This window comes from Aspergillus sclerotioniger, assembly GCF_003184525.1.
Source record: "Aspergillus sclerotioniger CBS 115572 chromosome Unknown BO94scaffold_21, whole genome shotgun sequence".
NCBI classification, from domain to species: Eukaryota; Fungi; Ascomycota; class Eurotiomycetes; order Eurotiales; family Aspergillaceae; genus Aspergillus; species Aspergillus sclerotioniger.
The window spans coordinates 16368-31591 of record NW_020291011.1 but is presented as its reverse complement, the minus strand read 5'-3'; the positions used below and the strand labels follow the sequence as shown (position 1 = coordinate 31591).

Below are 15224 nucleotides of genomic sequence, written 5' to 3'. Positions count from 1 at the left end.
TACAGGCGGGGCATGAATTCGAGTTTCGTCTGGGGAATACAGCAACGCTGAGCGTTCTCCTGTTGACAGCTTCAGCACTTGAGCCATCCGCCTCGCAAAGTACTATATCCGGACTACGCCAGCTCTCACTTTCCAGTCGTGCCAGCAAGAAAGCCATTGCATTTCTCCTCTCCGAGACGCCGTTCAGCTGCGCGAGTGGGAGGTATCACGTTAAGGGGCTGGTGGCGTTGCAAGTACTGTAGGAATTGACACTATACTATATTTTCACCCCGGGGACTAACATTTCTAACGGTGCAGAATGATTGAGTCTCTTCCGGCCATGCTCCCTATCATTCCCATTGCAGAGTCGGCCTGCTTGCTGTCCACAATGCAGGAATACATCACCAACCTAGAGACGAGAGATATCCCGCGACCACCTTTGCAGTCTTCTGTCGCATTGGCAGGGTCTAGCTCCTATCCCAGCCTTTCCGATGTCGACTTCTAGAAGCCATGCGCTAGGAGGGAGCACCGGTGACCATTCAGGGGATCAGAAGCTACAGCCGTGCAATTGAATAATTGCCCCTTGAGTTTGTAAGGGGTCTAGGATATGTGGTATTCTCTGTTGTGTAAGATAGAAGCAGTAGTGGTGTCACGTGGGCGTCGTTGCCCAACGATGATGGCAGCAAGGATACAGGAATCCGACGGAGGGGGTTAGGTACACACGGCCAAAAATATATTTCGGGAGTGGAGCGCATCCAGTTCGGTGTCCCCTGGCCAGGGGGTTGGGTTGTCATGGAGAGTTGCCAATCACAATCGACTGCCCACCCCTAATTAGATTGCCTGGTGAAATGCCCAGTTGTTCGATGGAAATCCGGATGCGCTTGGGTGAGGAGCTACGAAGTACTATCTCGATGGCTGCAGGCGTGACGTAGTAGTGAGGGGGAGAAGGAACCGTTTCCACATGCCTCAGGCACCAAAAGCCGGGGCGTCCCTTGGATCGTCGGTGCCTCCGGCCGGCGTGTGCGGCCAGCCATCCCAACGTTAGCGCCAGGGACCCAGGGGTGACTGGCGCTCGGGGATTTTGCCCCGGAGGCAACAGCATACTTGACGGGCATTGTGAGTACTGTCCTACTAATAGGTACGGAGTAGTGGTACTGGAATGGGAGAACCAGGGAAGCATCGGGTAGCGGCCAGACTGCTTGCGCGTATTGAGGCAGCGCAACCCAAGTGTGGCGCAGGCCCCATCGGCCCGCCCGCCGAATCAGACCGGCCAGGAGTCTCCTCTCTTAGCAGTCCTTAGGCACTCCTAGTCGTCTTAGTCGTCTTAGTCGTCTTAGTCCCTCCTAGTCAACTCCTCCTCCACAGGCACCCTTCGTCATTCTTCCTCTCCTCCTCCTCCCTCTCCTCCCTCCCCCATCTCTTCGCATTCCTATACCCCTCTACTCCAAGACACATTGTTCTTGCGGGTCCCTCCCATCACTTACTCGCTTCCTGGAATGAACCACCCCCCCGCGGTCTTCATTCCGTCTCCGCTGTGAATTTATCCGCCCACATCCTGGTCCAGACTGATAGGCCAGATATCGTGACGCTTGGGCGCAACATCCGGGGAGGTCGGTAGCCACAACCATGGTGAGTCGCGCCCCATTTCGCTTCCAGTCCGACCGGCACGGTCTGGGTTTCGCTGCCAACGGTGGTATTGACCAGTGCCTCCAATTTAGGGACATTCACGACGTCCGGCTGGCGGGGAGAAGAAAGGCCGGGGCTTCGGTCGCTCCAAGGCCGCCGCCGATGTGGGCGACGGGCGACAGACGGGCAAGCCCCAGGTCAAAAAGGCCGCCTTCGAAAGCACAAAGAAGAAGGAGATTGGTGTTTCAGATCTCACCCTGCTCAGCAAAATCTCCAACGAGGCCATCAACGACAACCTCAAACTCCGCTTCGAACATGACGAGATCTACGTAAGCCCTCACTATCACCTCATGGCCAGGCAATGGACTAATGAGCGACACCTAGACATACATTGGACATGTGCTGGTGTCCGTCAACCCGTTCCGTGACTGTGAGTACTTTCCCATGAGGCGCCTACCCTTCTGATGGTCGCGTGGCTGACTCCATCCCCTATCCTAGTGGGCATCTACACCGACCCCGTCCTCGAGTCCTACCGAGGGAAGAACCGCCTCGAAGTCCCACCCCACGTTTTCGCGGTCGCAGAATCCGCCTACTACAACATGAAGTCATACAAAGATAACCAGTGTGTGATCATCTCGGGAGAGTCGGGTGCGGGTAAGACGGAGGCGGCCAAGCGTCTCATGCAGTATATCGCCAGTGTGTCCGGCGGTAGCGACTCGTCCATCCAACAGACCAAGGACATGGTTCTGGCCACCAACCCGCTGCTGGAATCGTTTGGTAACGCAAAGACCCTGCGCAACAACAACTCCTCCCGTTTCGGAAAATACCTGGAACTGGAGTTCAACACCAGCGGCGAGCCGGTCGGTGCCAACATCACCAACTACTTGCTGGAGAAATCACGAGTGGTGGGACAAATCACAAACGAGCGGAACTTCCACATCTTCTACCAATTTACCAAGGCTGCACCGCAAAAGTACCGAGGTAGGCGCATTGGGTTGGCCTTTTATGATCCGAGCTGACGTCTGTCTTAGATATGTTCGGTGTGCAGCAACCTCAGACCTACCAGTACACTAGCCGATCGAAGTGCTATGATGTGCCCGGAATTGATGATACGGCCGAATTCAAAGATACCCTGGATGCAATGGGCGTTATCGGAATGTCGGAAGCCGAACAGGATGATGTGTTCCGCATGCTGGCCGCCATTCTGTGGATCGGCAACGTTCAGTTCTCAGAAGACGATTCCGGGAACGCAGCCATCACCGACCAGTCAGTGGTCAACTTTGTGGCATACTTGCTGGAAGTCGATCCCGGCCAGGTGAACAAGGCGCTCACGATCCGGTTGATGGAGACGGCACGCGGAGGTCGCCGGGGGTCTGTCTATGAGGTTCCTCTGAATACCGTCCAGGCGTTGGCTGTGCGGGATGCGTTGGCTAAGGCGATCTATTTCAACCTCTTTGATTGGATCGTCGGGCGCGTCAACTCCTCTCTGACGGCTCGAGGATCGATCGCGAACTCCATTGGTATTTTGGATATCTACGGGTTTGAGATCTTCGAGAAGAACTCGTTCGAGCAACTGTGTATTAACTACGTCAATGAGAAGCTGCAGCAAATCTTCATCCAGTTGACCCTGAAAGCGGAACAGGATGAGTATGCGCGCGAGCAGATTCAGTGGACCCCCATCAAGTACTTTGACAACAAGGTCGTGTGTTCTTTGATTGAAGATAAGCGCCCGCCCGGTGTCTTTGCAGCCCTCAACGATGCCTGCGCGACGGCGCACGCCGACTCCGGCGCGGCTGACAACACCTTCGTTGGCCGACTGAACTTCCTCGGCCAGAACCCCAACTTTGAGAGCCGCCAGGGCCAGTTCATCGTCAAGCACTACGCCGGTGATGTCAGCTACGCCGTCGAGGGCATGACTGACAAGAACAAGGACCAGCTGCTGAAGGATCTGCTGAACCTCGTTGGGTCCAGTGGCAATCCATTTGTGCACACCCTCTTCCCTAACCAGGTCAACCAGGACGACAAGAGGCGTCCGCCCACGGCCAGCGACAAGATCAAGCTGTCGGCCAACGAGTTGGTGGCGACCTTGATGAAGGCCCAGCCCTCCTACATTCGAACAATCAAGCCCAATGACAACAAAGCGCCCCGGGAGTACAACCAAGGAAACGTTCTGCACCAGATCAAATATCTCGGTCTGCAGGAGAACGTCCGGATTCGTCGTGCAGGTTTCGCCTACCGTCAAACGTTCGATAAATTCGTGGAGCGATTCTACCTGCTGTCGCCAAAGACGTCGTATGCTGGAGATTACACCTGGACGGGCGATGCGGAGTCGGGCGCTCGGCAGATCTTGAAAGACACCAGTATCCCCAGCGAGGAGTACCAGATGGGTCTTACCAAGGTGTTCGTCAAGACACCCGAGACGTTGTTCGCCTTGGAGGCGATGCGCGATCGGTACTGGCACAATATGGCAATTCGCATTCAGCGTGCCTGGCGCAACTACCTGCGCTACCGGATCGAGTGTGCCACGCGCATCCAGCGGTTCTGGCGCCGGATGACAGGTGGTCTCGAGTTCATCAAGCTACGTGATCAAGGACACCAGGTCCTCCAGGGTAAGAAGGAGCGTCGCCGGATGAGTTTGCTCGGATCGCGACGGTTCCTCGGGGATTACGTGGGAGTTGGCAACAACGGGGGGCCAGGCGAGATGATCCGCAACGGTGCAGGCATTAGCGGTAAGTTGGACCTTTCTACAGAGTACATCCCGACCGTTGCTAATGGGTTAGGATCGGAAAATGTTCTATTCTCTTGCCGGGGTGAAGTGTTGATTTCCAAGTTTGGCCGGTCCAGCAAGCCGTCCCCCCGAATCTTTGTTCTGGTAAGTTGCGTTGTCTGCTTCTGCCCCCGATGCATGCTGACCACGCAGACCAACCGACACGTCTATATTGTGGCACAAACGCTGGTCAACAACCAGCTCCAGATTGCGTCCGAGAGAACGATACCCATCGGGGCCATCAAGTCCGTCAGCACATCGAACCTGCAGGATGACTGGTTTTCGCTCGTGGTGGGCGGACAGGAGCCGGATCCGCTCATCAATTGTGTGTTCAAGACCGAATTCTTCACGCACCTCACCAATGCTCTCCGGGGGCAACTGAATCTGAAGATCGCCGATCAGTAAGTTTGTTTCCATATTGCCGTGAGCGCCACTGACCCTCGCTAGCATCGAATACAACAAGAAGCCCGGCAAGTTGGCGACGGTCAAGGTCGTGAAGGACCCCGGGGCCGGTGTCGATAGCTACAAGAGCAGTACCGTCCACACGAGCGCAGGCGAGCCCCCCAGCTCCGTCTCCAAGCCCACGCCTCGTCCGAAGGCGGTCGCTGCGAGACCCGTCACGAAGGGCAAGCTGCTGCGTCCTGGCGGCCCCGGCGGCGGGCCCTCCAAATTGGCGTCCAGGCCTGTGCCGGCACGCCAGCCTCTGCCTCAGTCGGCGCAGCCAGCTGCCGTGCAACCACCACCGGCCCCGCGACCAGCCGTGTCGCCCGCAGCACAACCTAGGCCGGTCCCTCAGCCTGTTGCCGCGGTTGCCGCATCGCAACACGTCCGGAACGCATCATCCAGCTCTGGCCGGGCGCCCCCCCGCCGCCTCCTGCGCCCCCGGCGAGCCCCCCGGCGCAGAAGAAGCCGACGGCCAAGGTATTGTACGACTTCAACAGCGACCAGTCCAACGAGCTGTCGATCCGGGCGGGCGAGGTCGTGCAGATCGTGTCCAAGGAAGGAAATGGTAAGTGACACCATCCATGTATGTCATGTCGGTACACATCAGCTAATGCTTGCAGGGTGGTGGTTGTGTATGAACACGGCGACGTCGGTGCAGGGCTGGACGCCCGAAGCCTACCTCGAGGAGCAAGTGGCCGCAACACCCAAGCCTGCCCCCCCACCACCTCCTCCGGCCGCACCGCGGGCTAGCCCGGTGCCCGCCACCAACGGGGCGGCAGCCGCGGCGGCCGCCAAAGCCAAGTCCAAGCCCACGCCGCCGGCACCGCCAGTGAAGCGACCCAACATGACCGGACGGAAGGTGGCTCCAGCGCCTCCAGCGGCACCTCGTGACAGCGCAGTGAGCATGAACTCACACGACTCATCTGGAGGAAGTGGACGGGCGACGCCAAACAGCGCATCGAACGCGAGTCTGGCGGGAGGGTTGGCAGAGGCGCTGAAGGCGCGACAACACGCGATGCAAGGACACCAGGATGACGATGATGAGTGGTGAGATCCTTGGAAGAGATACGATGAGCTAGAGTACATACCCGGTAGATCAAAATAGACATGTATAGCTGTGCAATTTGCCTGACATAACCAAACTACAATACCAGCTCATAAACAGTACAAAATGCCACCCCATCACACAACCCATATCCCCTCCCAAAACTAAATGATATCATCTACAGAAACTTGCTCGCCAGACTCATCAAACCAGCCGGACCGCCCGTTCCACTCGACCCACTGCCCTGCGACTTCATATACATCTTAAAGGCCATCTCAGCAGCCGAGTTAATAGCCGATTGCTTATCGCCAGCCTATACACCAACCAACAATTAGCCACCATCCTTGACCCCTCAACCCCAACCCCAACAATAAAGAACAAGGAAAAGACTTACCACAGCGCCAGACCCAGACTTCTGATCCCACAACTTACTCGCCTGAGCCATCGCCATCCCAATAAACTCATTCTTATCTCCGGAGCTGCCACCCGATCCACTCGTGAACATCTTCAGGGCCTGCATCGCGGCTCCCGCTCCCAGGGACTTGCTGTCGTGCTGCTGGCCCTCATCCTGGTTGTTGTACAGTGCCTGGTGAGACTGCACCATGTGTTCTTCGTCCACGTCCGGCTGTTCCTCGTATTGGGACTTGCGGGACGAAAGGAAGCTAAGGGCGGTGGAGAACAGGTCGCTGCCGCCGCTGCTACCGCCCTGGGAGGGGTAGGAGTCGCTGCCTTGGTTGTCGGAGTAGCCGCCGTAGCCGCCTTGGTTGTAGGAGGAGTGGTGGGATTGGGCGTGGGAGTGGGCGGAGGAGAATTCAGGGTCGTAGTTGGCGTTGTTACCGCCGCCGGAGGAGCCGCCGGATAGGCCTTGTTCGATGGCGGAGGAGATGAGGTTGGAGAAGGACATGGTGGTGGTGGTGGTGGTGGTTGGTTGGTTGGTTGTCTTTGGGGGTTTGGGTTCGTGTAGAAAAGGAAGAAGGGATAATTATGATGATGATGATGATGATGATGATGGAGGGGAAAGGGGGAGGGGGAGAGAGGGGTTTTATGGATGAGATGATGGAGGGGCTGTGGCGGTGTGACCAAGAGATCGGCGGGGAGGTGGGGCCCTCAGCCACCCTCCGATCGATCGGATATTATTACTGTTCTCATTATCAATATTTCCGAGTGGTGAGGATACGATGATGTGGTGTCGGCTGTGGAGATAGATGGCGGTAGAGGAGCTGGGGAGTTGGTTGAGAAGAGTAGAAATCGATGATTAAATAGAACGCTGGCCAGCAGGAAATTGGTATCTAACGCTAAATGCTGACATCTCCACCCAATCATGCAATAGTCATACAGCCACTGCAGTAATGGCACTACAGCAGCAACGCTTCATGCTCCTCGTCCTCTAAATTCCACATCCACCGCAGCTGGCGCTCTCGCTCACTCAGCACACACCGTGAGTCTTCCTCTAGCTCCGTCTCGCGCCGCCACTCGTTGGGCAGATCTCGCAGTCCATACCGCTGTCCCCATTGCCGTCGGTCATACTGCAAGAACCCTCCAAAATGCTCGTCCGTATTGGCCACCCAGATCGTGCTGCCGTCCGGCGCATAGTCCGCACCCCCAATCTCCCCGAAGAAGTCGTGCACCTGCCGGCTCTGGAATGTCTGCGCATTGACCACGGCGATGCGGTCTGCCGGCTCACTCAGCAGCAGCGTGCGCGGTCCCCCGCCCACCGGCGACCAACGCAGGGACCGGTAGCCCGCCCCATCGGCCTGGATCTTCTGCAGCATGCGCCACATACGCACATCCCAGATGATGGCTGTCTTGTCCTGGTTGCTGGTGGCGATGTGATGCATGTCGGGCGACCAGGCGCAAGCAAACCCGAAATCGCGGTGGCCGCGCAGGGGATGGACGGGGCGCCCCGTGTCCGCCTCCACCACCCACGCGTCTGCCGAGTCGCCAATCAGCACGCGCAGCCGTCCGTCCGGCGCCGTCGCCGTGCAGTTGATCGCCCGCGATAGCTCATGGTCCGCTACAAAGGTGTTGGTCGCGCAGTCCAGCACCCGCAAGTGTCGGTCGTTAGACGCGAAGATTCCCAGCGGGCCCCCACTCGTTCGACTCGGGATGATGTCGATGTGGTTGGTGATGCCGTTGGCGTCCTTGGTCACGTAGCCTTGCACGCCTGGCCCCGTCGTGCCCGCCGCGCGCATCGCATACTCGCCCGAAAATCCGCCCGCGATCGTCAGGTCGTGCGCTGACTTCATGGTCGAGATTTTGACAAGCCCCGGCAGCAGCGACTCAGGCGCCGGCCGGGACAGGTCGAGCAAGCAGGTGAGGTCGTCGTAGGCCGGCACCCATGAATAGACCTTGGACTCGTGCGCAAAGTGGACCGTGTTGTACGCCACCGCTGACATGAGATTCCGCAACTGGAAGTGCTCGATGGTGGCCTTGTGTGCTGTATACATAGCCTGGCCCCGAAAGTACGACTCGTCCTGCGGCAGTCGTGCCCCGGGCCGTTGCCGTGAGTACTCCAAGTTGTGGTACGACGTGTACGACAGGTCCCGCTGCTTGCGCACATACGGCCGCTGGACTCGCAGGGCGCCCCACCAGGGGATCTGTTGCAGGTCGTAGAAGTCGGTGTGATATCCGGGCGGCCGGACGATCTTCGCCGGGGGATTCCACCCGATCAGCCGTGAGAGGGAGTTGCGTGGGAGGTGGTGGGCGGGGGCAATCGAGAGACTCGGGATCGAGGCGGCGGACGGCTGGTATAGCCACTGGGCGATGAACTGGTCCATAGTCAAGTTCCGCTCGCGGACTATTCCGAGTTAGCGCAGCATCGGAAAGAAGAGGAGGGGGTCCTACTGGTTCCGACGACGGGGTCGGCAAAGTGAGGCTCGCCCGCCGGATCGACGGTGCTCGAGTCTTCCCCTTCGGAGAAGACATTGCTGTAATCGTCGCGCATGGCGCCCGTGCCCAGGTCGGACAGTTGGGATCCGGATGCCGGGTCGAGGCCTTGGTAAAACTCGTCGACGGCCACCTCGGACAAATCAGCCGTACCGTGGCGGGTGCGCATGTCGCTGGCTCGATCGTCCTCGTAGTCATCCCCATCGTCCGAGTAGAACTTCTGCGTGTCGTCCGGATCATCTCCCGCGATGGATCGCGAAGTGGACCGGTTGTCTATCACTGAGGGCTCGTATTCCATATCCAGATCGGTCGCGTCACCGTCCTCGGTGTCGCTGGAAATGGTGGACGAGGTTGGGGGCGCGGACATGGGGGCGTTCAGCGACTGGTGGAGGAGATGAGCCATGCCAACGTGTTCGCTGATGTAGGGCCCCAGAGAAACGCCGCCCATCTCCGACAGCGCATCCGTCATTTCCGAGTCGGAGATGTACCACTCCGTCGGGGGCGACGACGGCTGAGGGCCGGTCTCATGCTCCATCACTGCATTCACCGTTTCCAGCTGAAGGGTGTATGACCCATCGCGGAAGTCGAAGACGGTGGTATACTGGGGAACAGCCATGAAGGCGGAGACGGCTGAGTCGCTGGTGCTGCGATCGTCCGTATCACCGGTGAAAGTAGGATCAGGCACGTCCGCGCCGACAGGCGGCGGCTGGTCTTCGAGGGACGACATCGGATGACGGCTAGATGAGGCGGCAATTGAAGAGGAGAGGTTGTCTGGAAGTCGAGGGGACGAGGATCGGGGAATGTTGCATGCTGAGGGACCTCCGGGCGGGATGGCGGTGGAGGGCGAGGGCGAGGGCGAGGAAGGAGGGAAATCCAAGGCAATCTGAGCCGGCATTGGTAGATAAGGTGGGACGTCCACGTTGTTGGACTGGGATCTTGGCTCTGCAGCCGATGGTCACCCCGCAGCAGGGTCAGTCTTCCTCCCCCACACCGAGGTGGCACAGCCAGCAGCCAGCAGGGGAGTCGCAATCCCGAGATGGAGGGGCGGGGTTGCACCGAGTCACCGGGCGTCACTCGAAATGAGAAGAAGAGGAAAGAGAGGGATGATTTTGGGGGGGGGGAAGGGAGGAGAGGAAAAAGAGCGTGGCGTGCCTAGTTAGATACCCAGTTGGGCGGAGTGCAGCTGCAGCAGCAGCAGCAGGAAGAGGAGGAAGAGAAAGGGGGAGGAGGAGGAGAGGAGTAGGAGTAGGAGTAGGAGGAAAAGAAGGTGGAGGAGAGAGAGGCACAGGAGCAGGAAAAGCGGCGAGGCGGAAGAGGCAGCAGAACGTGGATCGGGGCTGTCACATGGAGGGGCGCCCGATCACGAGGATTCCAGTATTATTACCTTCCTTACGGAGGCCTGACTTTCAGTTCCATGATTCTTACGGATGCAACGAAACCATTGGTCCAGCCGGATTAGTCAGACCTCCTCCTCGCCCAGGATTTCTCCATGATCGATCCACAAGGACTTGATCTCTCTCTGATATCCCCGGCATCCATTCCCCGCTGGTCAACACGCCACAGGGCAGGCACAGACCATCTGCACGAAGAGTGGGAAAGAGAACACCCCCCCGGGGATGGATAGATAGATCACCTCGGAAGCCACCAGGTGCCCCGGCAGATCGCCCGCAGCTCGAACCATCCCGTCAGCCGCACCTCATCGCGATTAAGTGCTTCATTTAACAGGTCGTCGTTACTCGTGCAAGGTATGCTCACAAATCGCCGCTCAATCAATCGCTCGCGCTCGCTCAGGTCAACCCATCCAAAGTCAAAGTCAAAGTCAAAGTTACAGCCACATCTCGGGTTACACGCGGCAAACCCGGCAAGATATCCCAAATACACAGACAGAAGAAGAAGAAGAAGAAGGCAATCCACAATGATACACGCCATCATAACTCATCACATCGATCCGAAAATAAAATGTACATTCCCCCTTCATCCATTAATTACACTTCTCCCTCAATGGCCCCCGTAGGGATCATGGTAGGTCGGATAGCCTGCCGGAGCCGGAGGCTGGCTCCAGCCCGGCATCTGCATCCGCAGTCGGCGATCTGCCCCCTGTTAGTCGCCGTCGCTAAGGTGGCTGATGCCCACGCATGCACGTACCTTTCTCGAAATCCCGCCACCGCTTCATCGTGATCTTGCTGCTGTCGAACTCGCCCTCTCCGGCCTCGTGCCCCTTGTCCTTCCCGTCCGACGTCTGCCGCGTGTCTCCCCAACTGAAGTCGTCGAATTTCCAGTACGAGTACGTCGGCAGCACAAAGTTCCACACTGGCAGCGACAGCAGGTAGATAAACATCCACAGCACATACACCATCTTGTGGGCCGTCACCACGATCAGCACGCCCGGCAGCCCCAGGATAAGCGCCAGCAGCACCAGTGGGATCACCTGCACCGGCCGGTGCACGATCGAGTTGATCACCACGTAGAACGTAAAAGCGATCGCCGCTGGCAGTACCAGCGTCCCAATAAGCTCAATGAAGATGACAAACTGCATGCTGAAGCAGAACGTCCCACACAGATCCCGCACCAGGACCAGCTCCATCAGATTGTGCACCGTACTGTTGATCCAGCGCCGGCGTTGCGACAGTAATACCTTGAACTGGTCCGGCACCTGCGTCTTACACACAGCCTGCGGCACAAAAATCTGTTTTCGCTTGGGGAAAGTCCGCAGCATCAGCGTCGATAGGTACCGATCCTCCCCCAGCAGAAGCAGGTTCTTCTTGTGCAGTGTGTCCACCACATTCTCCGAGTAATGTTCCACGACATCCGGGCTCGCCAGGATCGGGACCCAGTAGTTCTGGCCTCCCTTCGGTGCCTTGATCCGATACATCGAGAAGCACCCAGGTAGACACGTCACACCTCCAAACATCGACTCGAACGACTTGGCTTGATGGTGCGAGATGAAATACCTGTCGAATGTTAGCGCGAGCACAATGGAGAGGTAAGGAGGAAGGGGGACACCTACTCAAAGACCTGGATCATCGTTACCCAGCTATCCGTCTTGTTAGCGATTTTGGTTTCGCCACACAGCCCCATCACCTCCGGATCCTTGACCATTGCCGAGATCATGTGCGTCAGACTGTCCGGGAACACCTTGGTGTCCGCGTCCACCATGAGGATAACTTCATAGAAATCAGGAGCAATGCCCGTCACCTGCCACAACCCGTTGAACATCTCAAACTCGAGTTCTGTCATCCGCTCGTCGAACATGACCTTCTGCAGGAACGACATCAAAATGATCTGACTGTCGCGCTTGCCCCGGTTGCCCGGCTTTGATTTGTGCTCCTCCGCCGGGGTGCCGCACTTGACGATAATCATCATGGGGACGCGCTGCTGCTTTTCCTCCGGGATGATCGAGTCCTCCCCATAGTCATAGAAGCCGGCGTACACCTTCGCCATGTTGTGGCGTTTGGATCCCGTGGCGACGGCCACATACGAAAACGGCTGCACCTCATCCTTGGGGATAATGGGGTCGCGCATCATCCGCAGAACGATCTCCGGCGTGGAGAATTCCTCGCCTTTGCCCTTGATCATTCCGTCACAGATTACCAGAATGGTCTTATGGCTATTCGGATAGTCGGTCATTGCAATCGAGTCCAACGTGGTGCGAATACCTTCTTCACCCTCTGAATAACACGTCACCAAGCAGAGCGAGTGTGCAAGAGGGAACCCGTACGGCTGCCACTCTGGTGGTGGTTGGGGAATGACACCCTCGTGGACATATCCACCCATCCCGGGGCCTTCCGATTCTAGCATGCCGGTCGAGTAGCGCGAGTCCTGTCCCGGCAGGGCGAGGCTGGATCGACTAGCTAACGCGTTATGGCGGGAACCCTCAGGGCCCAAACTTCCACCGCTACTGTTGTGGCTTTGCTTGTACATCGAGTGGGTGGCACCGGGCACCAGGCGGGTCGTGGAGTTCTGGCTCGCCATCGTCACATACTGGTATTTCTGCTTCCCTCCGTTGCTCACCGTGTACGGGCTCGAGAAGCGCGAGGTGGTGGGCAGAAAACTCGCTCGTTTACTACCCCGTTCGCTCATGTTGTGGTCCGTCATGCGGGGGCCGGGCCGATAGATATCGTTGGACCAATCCTCGATCTGCTGGTTGCGCGTCTTGGAATCCGTGCCCATGCTGGTCCTCGGGGCCGCGTACTGAGCGGCGACGAACCACTGGAAGAGCAGGGCGAACGCGAACTTGACCACGACGGTGGACAGGATGAAGATCAACGAGACATAGAGAACCACCTTGGATGCAATGCACCCCACCGTATCGGTGTCGATACTGCCAACCTTGATTATCTGCGCTAAACACCGGCCGATCTTCTTCTCCTGGCCCGTCTGCAGGTAGTACGTGAGGTCGACCCCGCGCACCTTGGGATTCTCGCGGAGCTCATCGAACTTGATCGGGTAGCTCACCTGGGAGGTATTGAACCATAACAGAAGGTCGAGGTCCAAGACATCGCCATCATACACGGCCAAATTGCGACTGGTATTTTTGGTGTCGTCCCACGTGAAATAAACGTCCCCGGAACTTTTCAGGTTGTAGAAGGCTTTTCGAGCCGTCCCCGATGTGTGGCAGGCCCACCCCAGATAATACGGATCGGTGTAATTCGGCTTGGAAGAGCCGTCTTGGTTGAAGGCGTTACAGGGGAAATACCAGGCGAGATCACCGGCGGAGTTGGTGGGCACATCGGATCCGTCCGCGAGCGTGATCAGATTCTTGCACGCTCCGTTGACTTCCTGAAAAAAAAAGCTTCCGTCTTGACCTCCATATTTGTGGGGAAGATCATAGAGAACGTTGGATCCGGCCGGAATGCCAGCAGCGGCCGGGTGCGTCGAGTGGGACAGGTCGTAGGCCTTGCCGTGGAAGATCATGTAGTTGCTACTGACCTCGTTGATCCTCAACCGCGTCGGAGGGGTGCCGCATACCGTTGCCGTGAACCCGAACGTGAGGAAGCCAACAAATGCCCCGACGAGAAGGATCTGACTGATGAGGCCAATCTTCTCACGCCAGGCGCTACGCTGCGCCTTTTGCGGCATCCCAAAACACTTCAGGACAAAGTCCGGAGCCCAGAAGGTGATGATGGCGCAGTACGTGGTCCAAGGACTGGGTGGTCGAACTTGCTCCAACGCTTGTTGCCGTTTCTTTTCCGCCGCCGCGGCCCTTCGGGTGATTTTGCGCGATGATCGCCTCTTCTTGATGCGACGTCGGTTCGGGAGTCGCTCCATGGGCTGATTGACATTCCCTTGCGTGACATATACCCCATCTTTGCCTTTGGATTCCGTGCTCCGGGAGCTGTTCGTCTCTCCCTCCCCCCCGGCTCCCATTAACGGCTCATCCCCAGTTGTCGATGGATGCGTGGGCATATTCCGCGATTTTTGGCGATAGTGATAGTGTGGATGGTTCGCGTCGACCCGGGTGCGTTCTGGTTTCGACATAGTCTTCTTGTGCCTGGTTTCCGCGCCTAGTTCTCCTCTTTCCTCGTCCACATCATCGCGTCTGCGGGAGCTGCGCGAGCGGTGATGTCGATGGTGTCGGTGCCCCGAGGGGGAGCCGGACAGAGGATCATTCTGCTGTCCGCTTTCGTGGGTGCGGTGCCGTCGCCGGGAGGATTCGCGGAAGGAGGAGTACGTTTCTTCTCGTCGCGGGGAGGCTTTCCCCGGACGCTGAGGCAGAGACATGACCCTGCTAGATGATTAGAGCCCCAATTAGCAATATGTTCCTTTGCGCTGGCAATCGCCTCCTTGGCAGTGTACGTGGAGTGGACTCCATGACGTGAAGAGCGATGCGATAGTGGCAAGGACCTATTCAGCGAGAGATTGTCGACTCACCTTTCCTAAAGCATAGGCAATGCGAATGGTGGGGGAGTCAACCGGACGAGGAGCGGGGTCGGATGCCCGACAACGAATGTATCCGGCTGCAAGTGATGCGAGTGACTTCTAGATAGTGCCAGATGTGGGACAGATGCAGATTGATGACTCCGGAAAAACTGCGCCCCGCTGAATGGTTGGTTGGTGGGAAAGCCTCCGGGGATCGCACTGCAGATAGATAGCAAACGAATGCAAGCAGGTAAGTCCCAGGGAGATCAAACGAGCGAGACAGCAGATGGTAATCGCTGGGACTCCTGCCAAGGAGGGGACCGAAAGCTCTAAATAATAAGCGCGAAAGAGTGAACGAGCGCGACGGACGGGAGGCGAGAAATTAGAAAGGGGAAGGGAAGCAAGTAGTAGTACTGGTAGGCCGTAGAGATGATCGTGCGGAGGAGAAAGTGGCCGGGGCCGCGGGACAGCAGCCCGCCTGGGTATAGCGTTCCCTTGGGCCCAATAGTAATCCCACCTTAACTTTATTAGTCTGAAACCCAACCAATTCTTCCGCAGTGGTTTATGGCACAATTTGGATATGCGCCGGATGCCGGGGGCGTCAGAGAGTAGTGGACA

General features: G+C 57.7%; 6 protein-coding genes across 6 annotated transcripts; 2 read left to right on the top strand and 4 right to left on the bottom strand.

Moving 5' to 3' along the window:
- Window positions 1-128: 128 nt before the first annotated feature.
- On the top strand, window positions 129-484 carry BO94DRAFT_470597 (uncharacterized protein; the record flags this gene model as incomplete). Its single annotated transcript, XM_025608346.1, has 2 exons — window positions 129-238; window positions 298-484. Coding segments are annotated over 2 exons (297 nt in total), but the record flags the coding sequence as incomplete, so codon positions are not given.
- An 858-nt stretch (window positions 485-1342) lies between these two features.
- BO94DRAFT_536968 (class I myosin myoA) lies at window positions 1343-5963 on the top strand. Its single transcript, XM_025612161.1, has 10 exons — window positions 1343-1608; window positions 1698-1934; window positions 1990-2035; window positions 2104-2586; window positions 2637-4334; window positions 4386-4477; window positions 4526-4773; window positions 4820-5198; window positions 5219-5381; window positions 5437-5963. The coding sequence occupies exons 1-10, from the start codon at window positions 1606-1608 to the stop codon at window positions 5865-5867; spliced, it is 3780 nt and encodes a 1259-aa protein (XP_025465343.1). The 5' UTR covers window positions 1343-1605; the 3' UTR covers window positions 5868-5963.
- A 76-nt stretch (window positions 5964-6039) lies between these two features.
- BO94DRAFT_427515 (uncharacterized protein) lies at window positions 6040-6582 on the bottom strand (the record flags this gene model as incomplete). The annotated part of the gene is made up of 2 exons (XM_025607456.1): window positions 6040-6174; window positions 6256-6582. Coding segments are annotated over 2 exons (462 nt in total), but the record flags the coding sequence as incomplete, so codon positions are not given.
- Window positions 6583-7074: 492 nt separating this feature from the next.
- On the bottom strand, window positions 7075-9866 carry BO94DRAFT_149210 (WD40 repeat domain-containing protein). The gene is made up of 2 exons (XM_025605792.1): window positions 8706-9866; window positions 7075-8658 (listed from the first exon to the last, which is right to left on the bottom strand). The coding sequence occupies exons 1-2, from the start codon at window positions 9640-9642 to the stop codon at window positions 7217-7219; spliced, it is 2379 nt and encodes a 792-aa protein (XP_025465341.1). The 5' UTR covers window positions 9643-9866; the 3' UTR covers window positions 7075-7216.
- Window positions 9867-10248: 382 nt separating this feature from the next.
- Window positions 10249-10718, bottom strand: BO94DRAFT_536966 (uncharacterized protein). Its single transcript, XM_025612160.1, has one exon. It carries the CDS (start codon window positions 10674-10676, stop codon window positions 10377-10379), a length of 300 nt encoding a protein of 99 aa, XP_025465340.1. The 5' UTR covers window positions 10677-10718; the 3' UTR covers window positions 10249-10376.
- A 27-nt stretch (window positions 10719-10745) lies between these two features.
- chsF (chitin synthase CHS3) lies at window positions 10746-14468 on the bottom strand (the record flags this gene model as incomplete). Its single annotated transcript, XM_025613987.1, has 3 exons — window positions 10746-10837; window positions 10893-11698; window positions 11755-14468. 3 exons carry the CDS (start codon window positions 14466-14468, stop codon window positions 10746-10748), a joined length of 3612 nt encoding a protein of 1203 aa, XP_025465339.1.
- Between the last annotated feature and the right edge of the window lie 756 nt (window positions 14469-15224).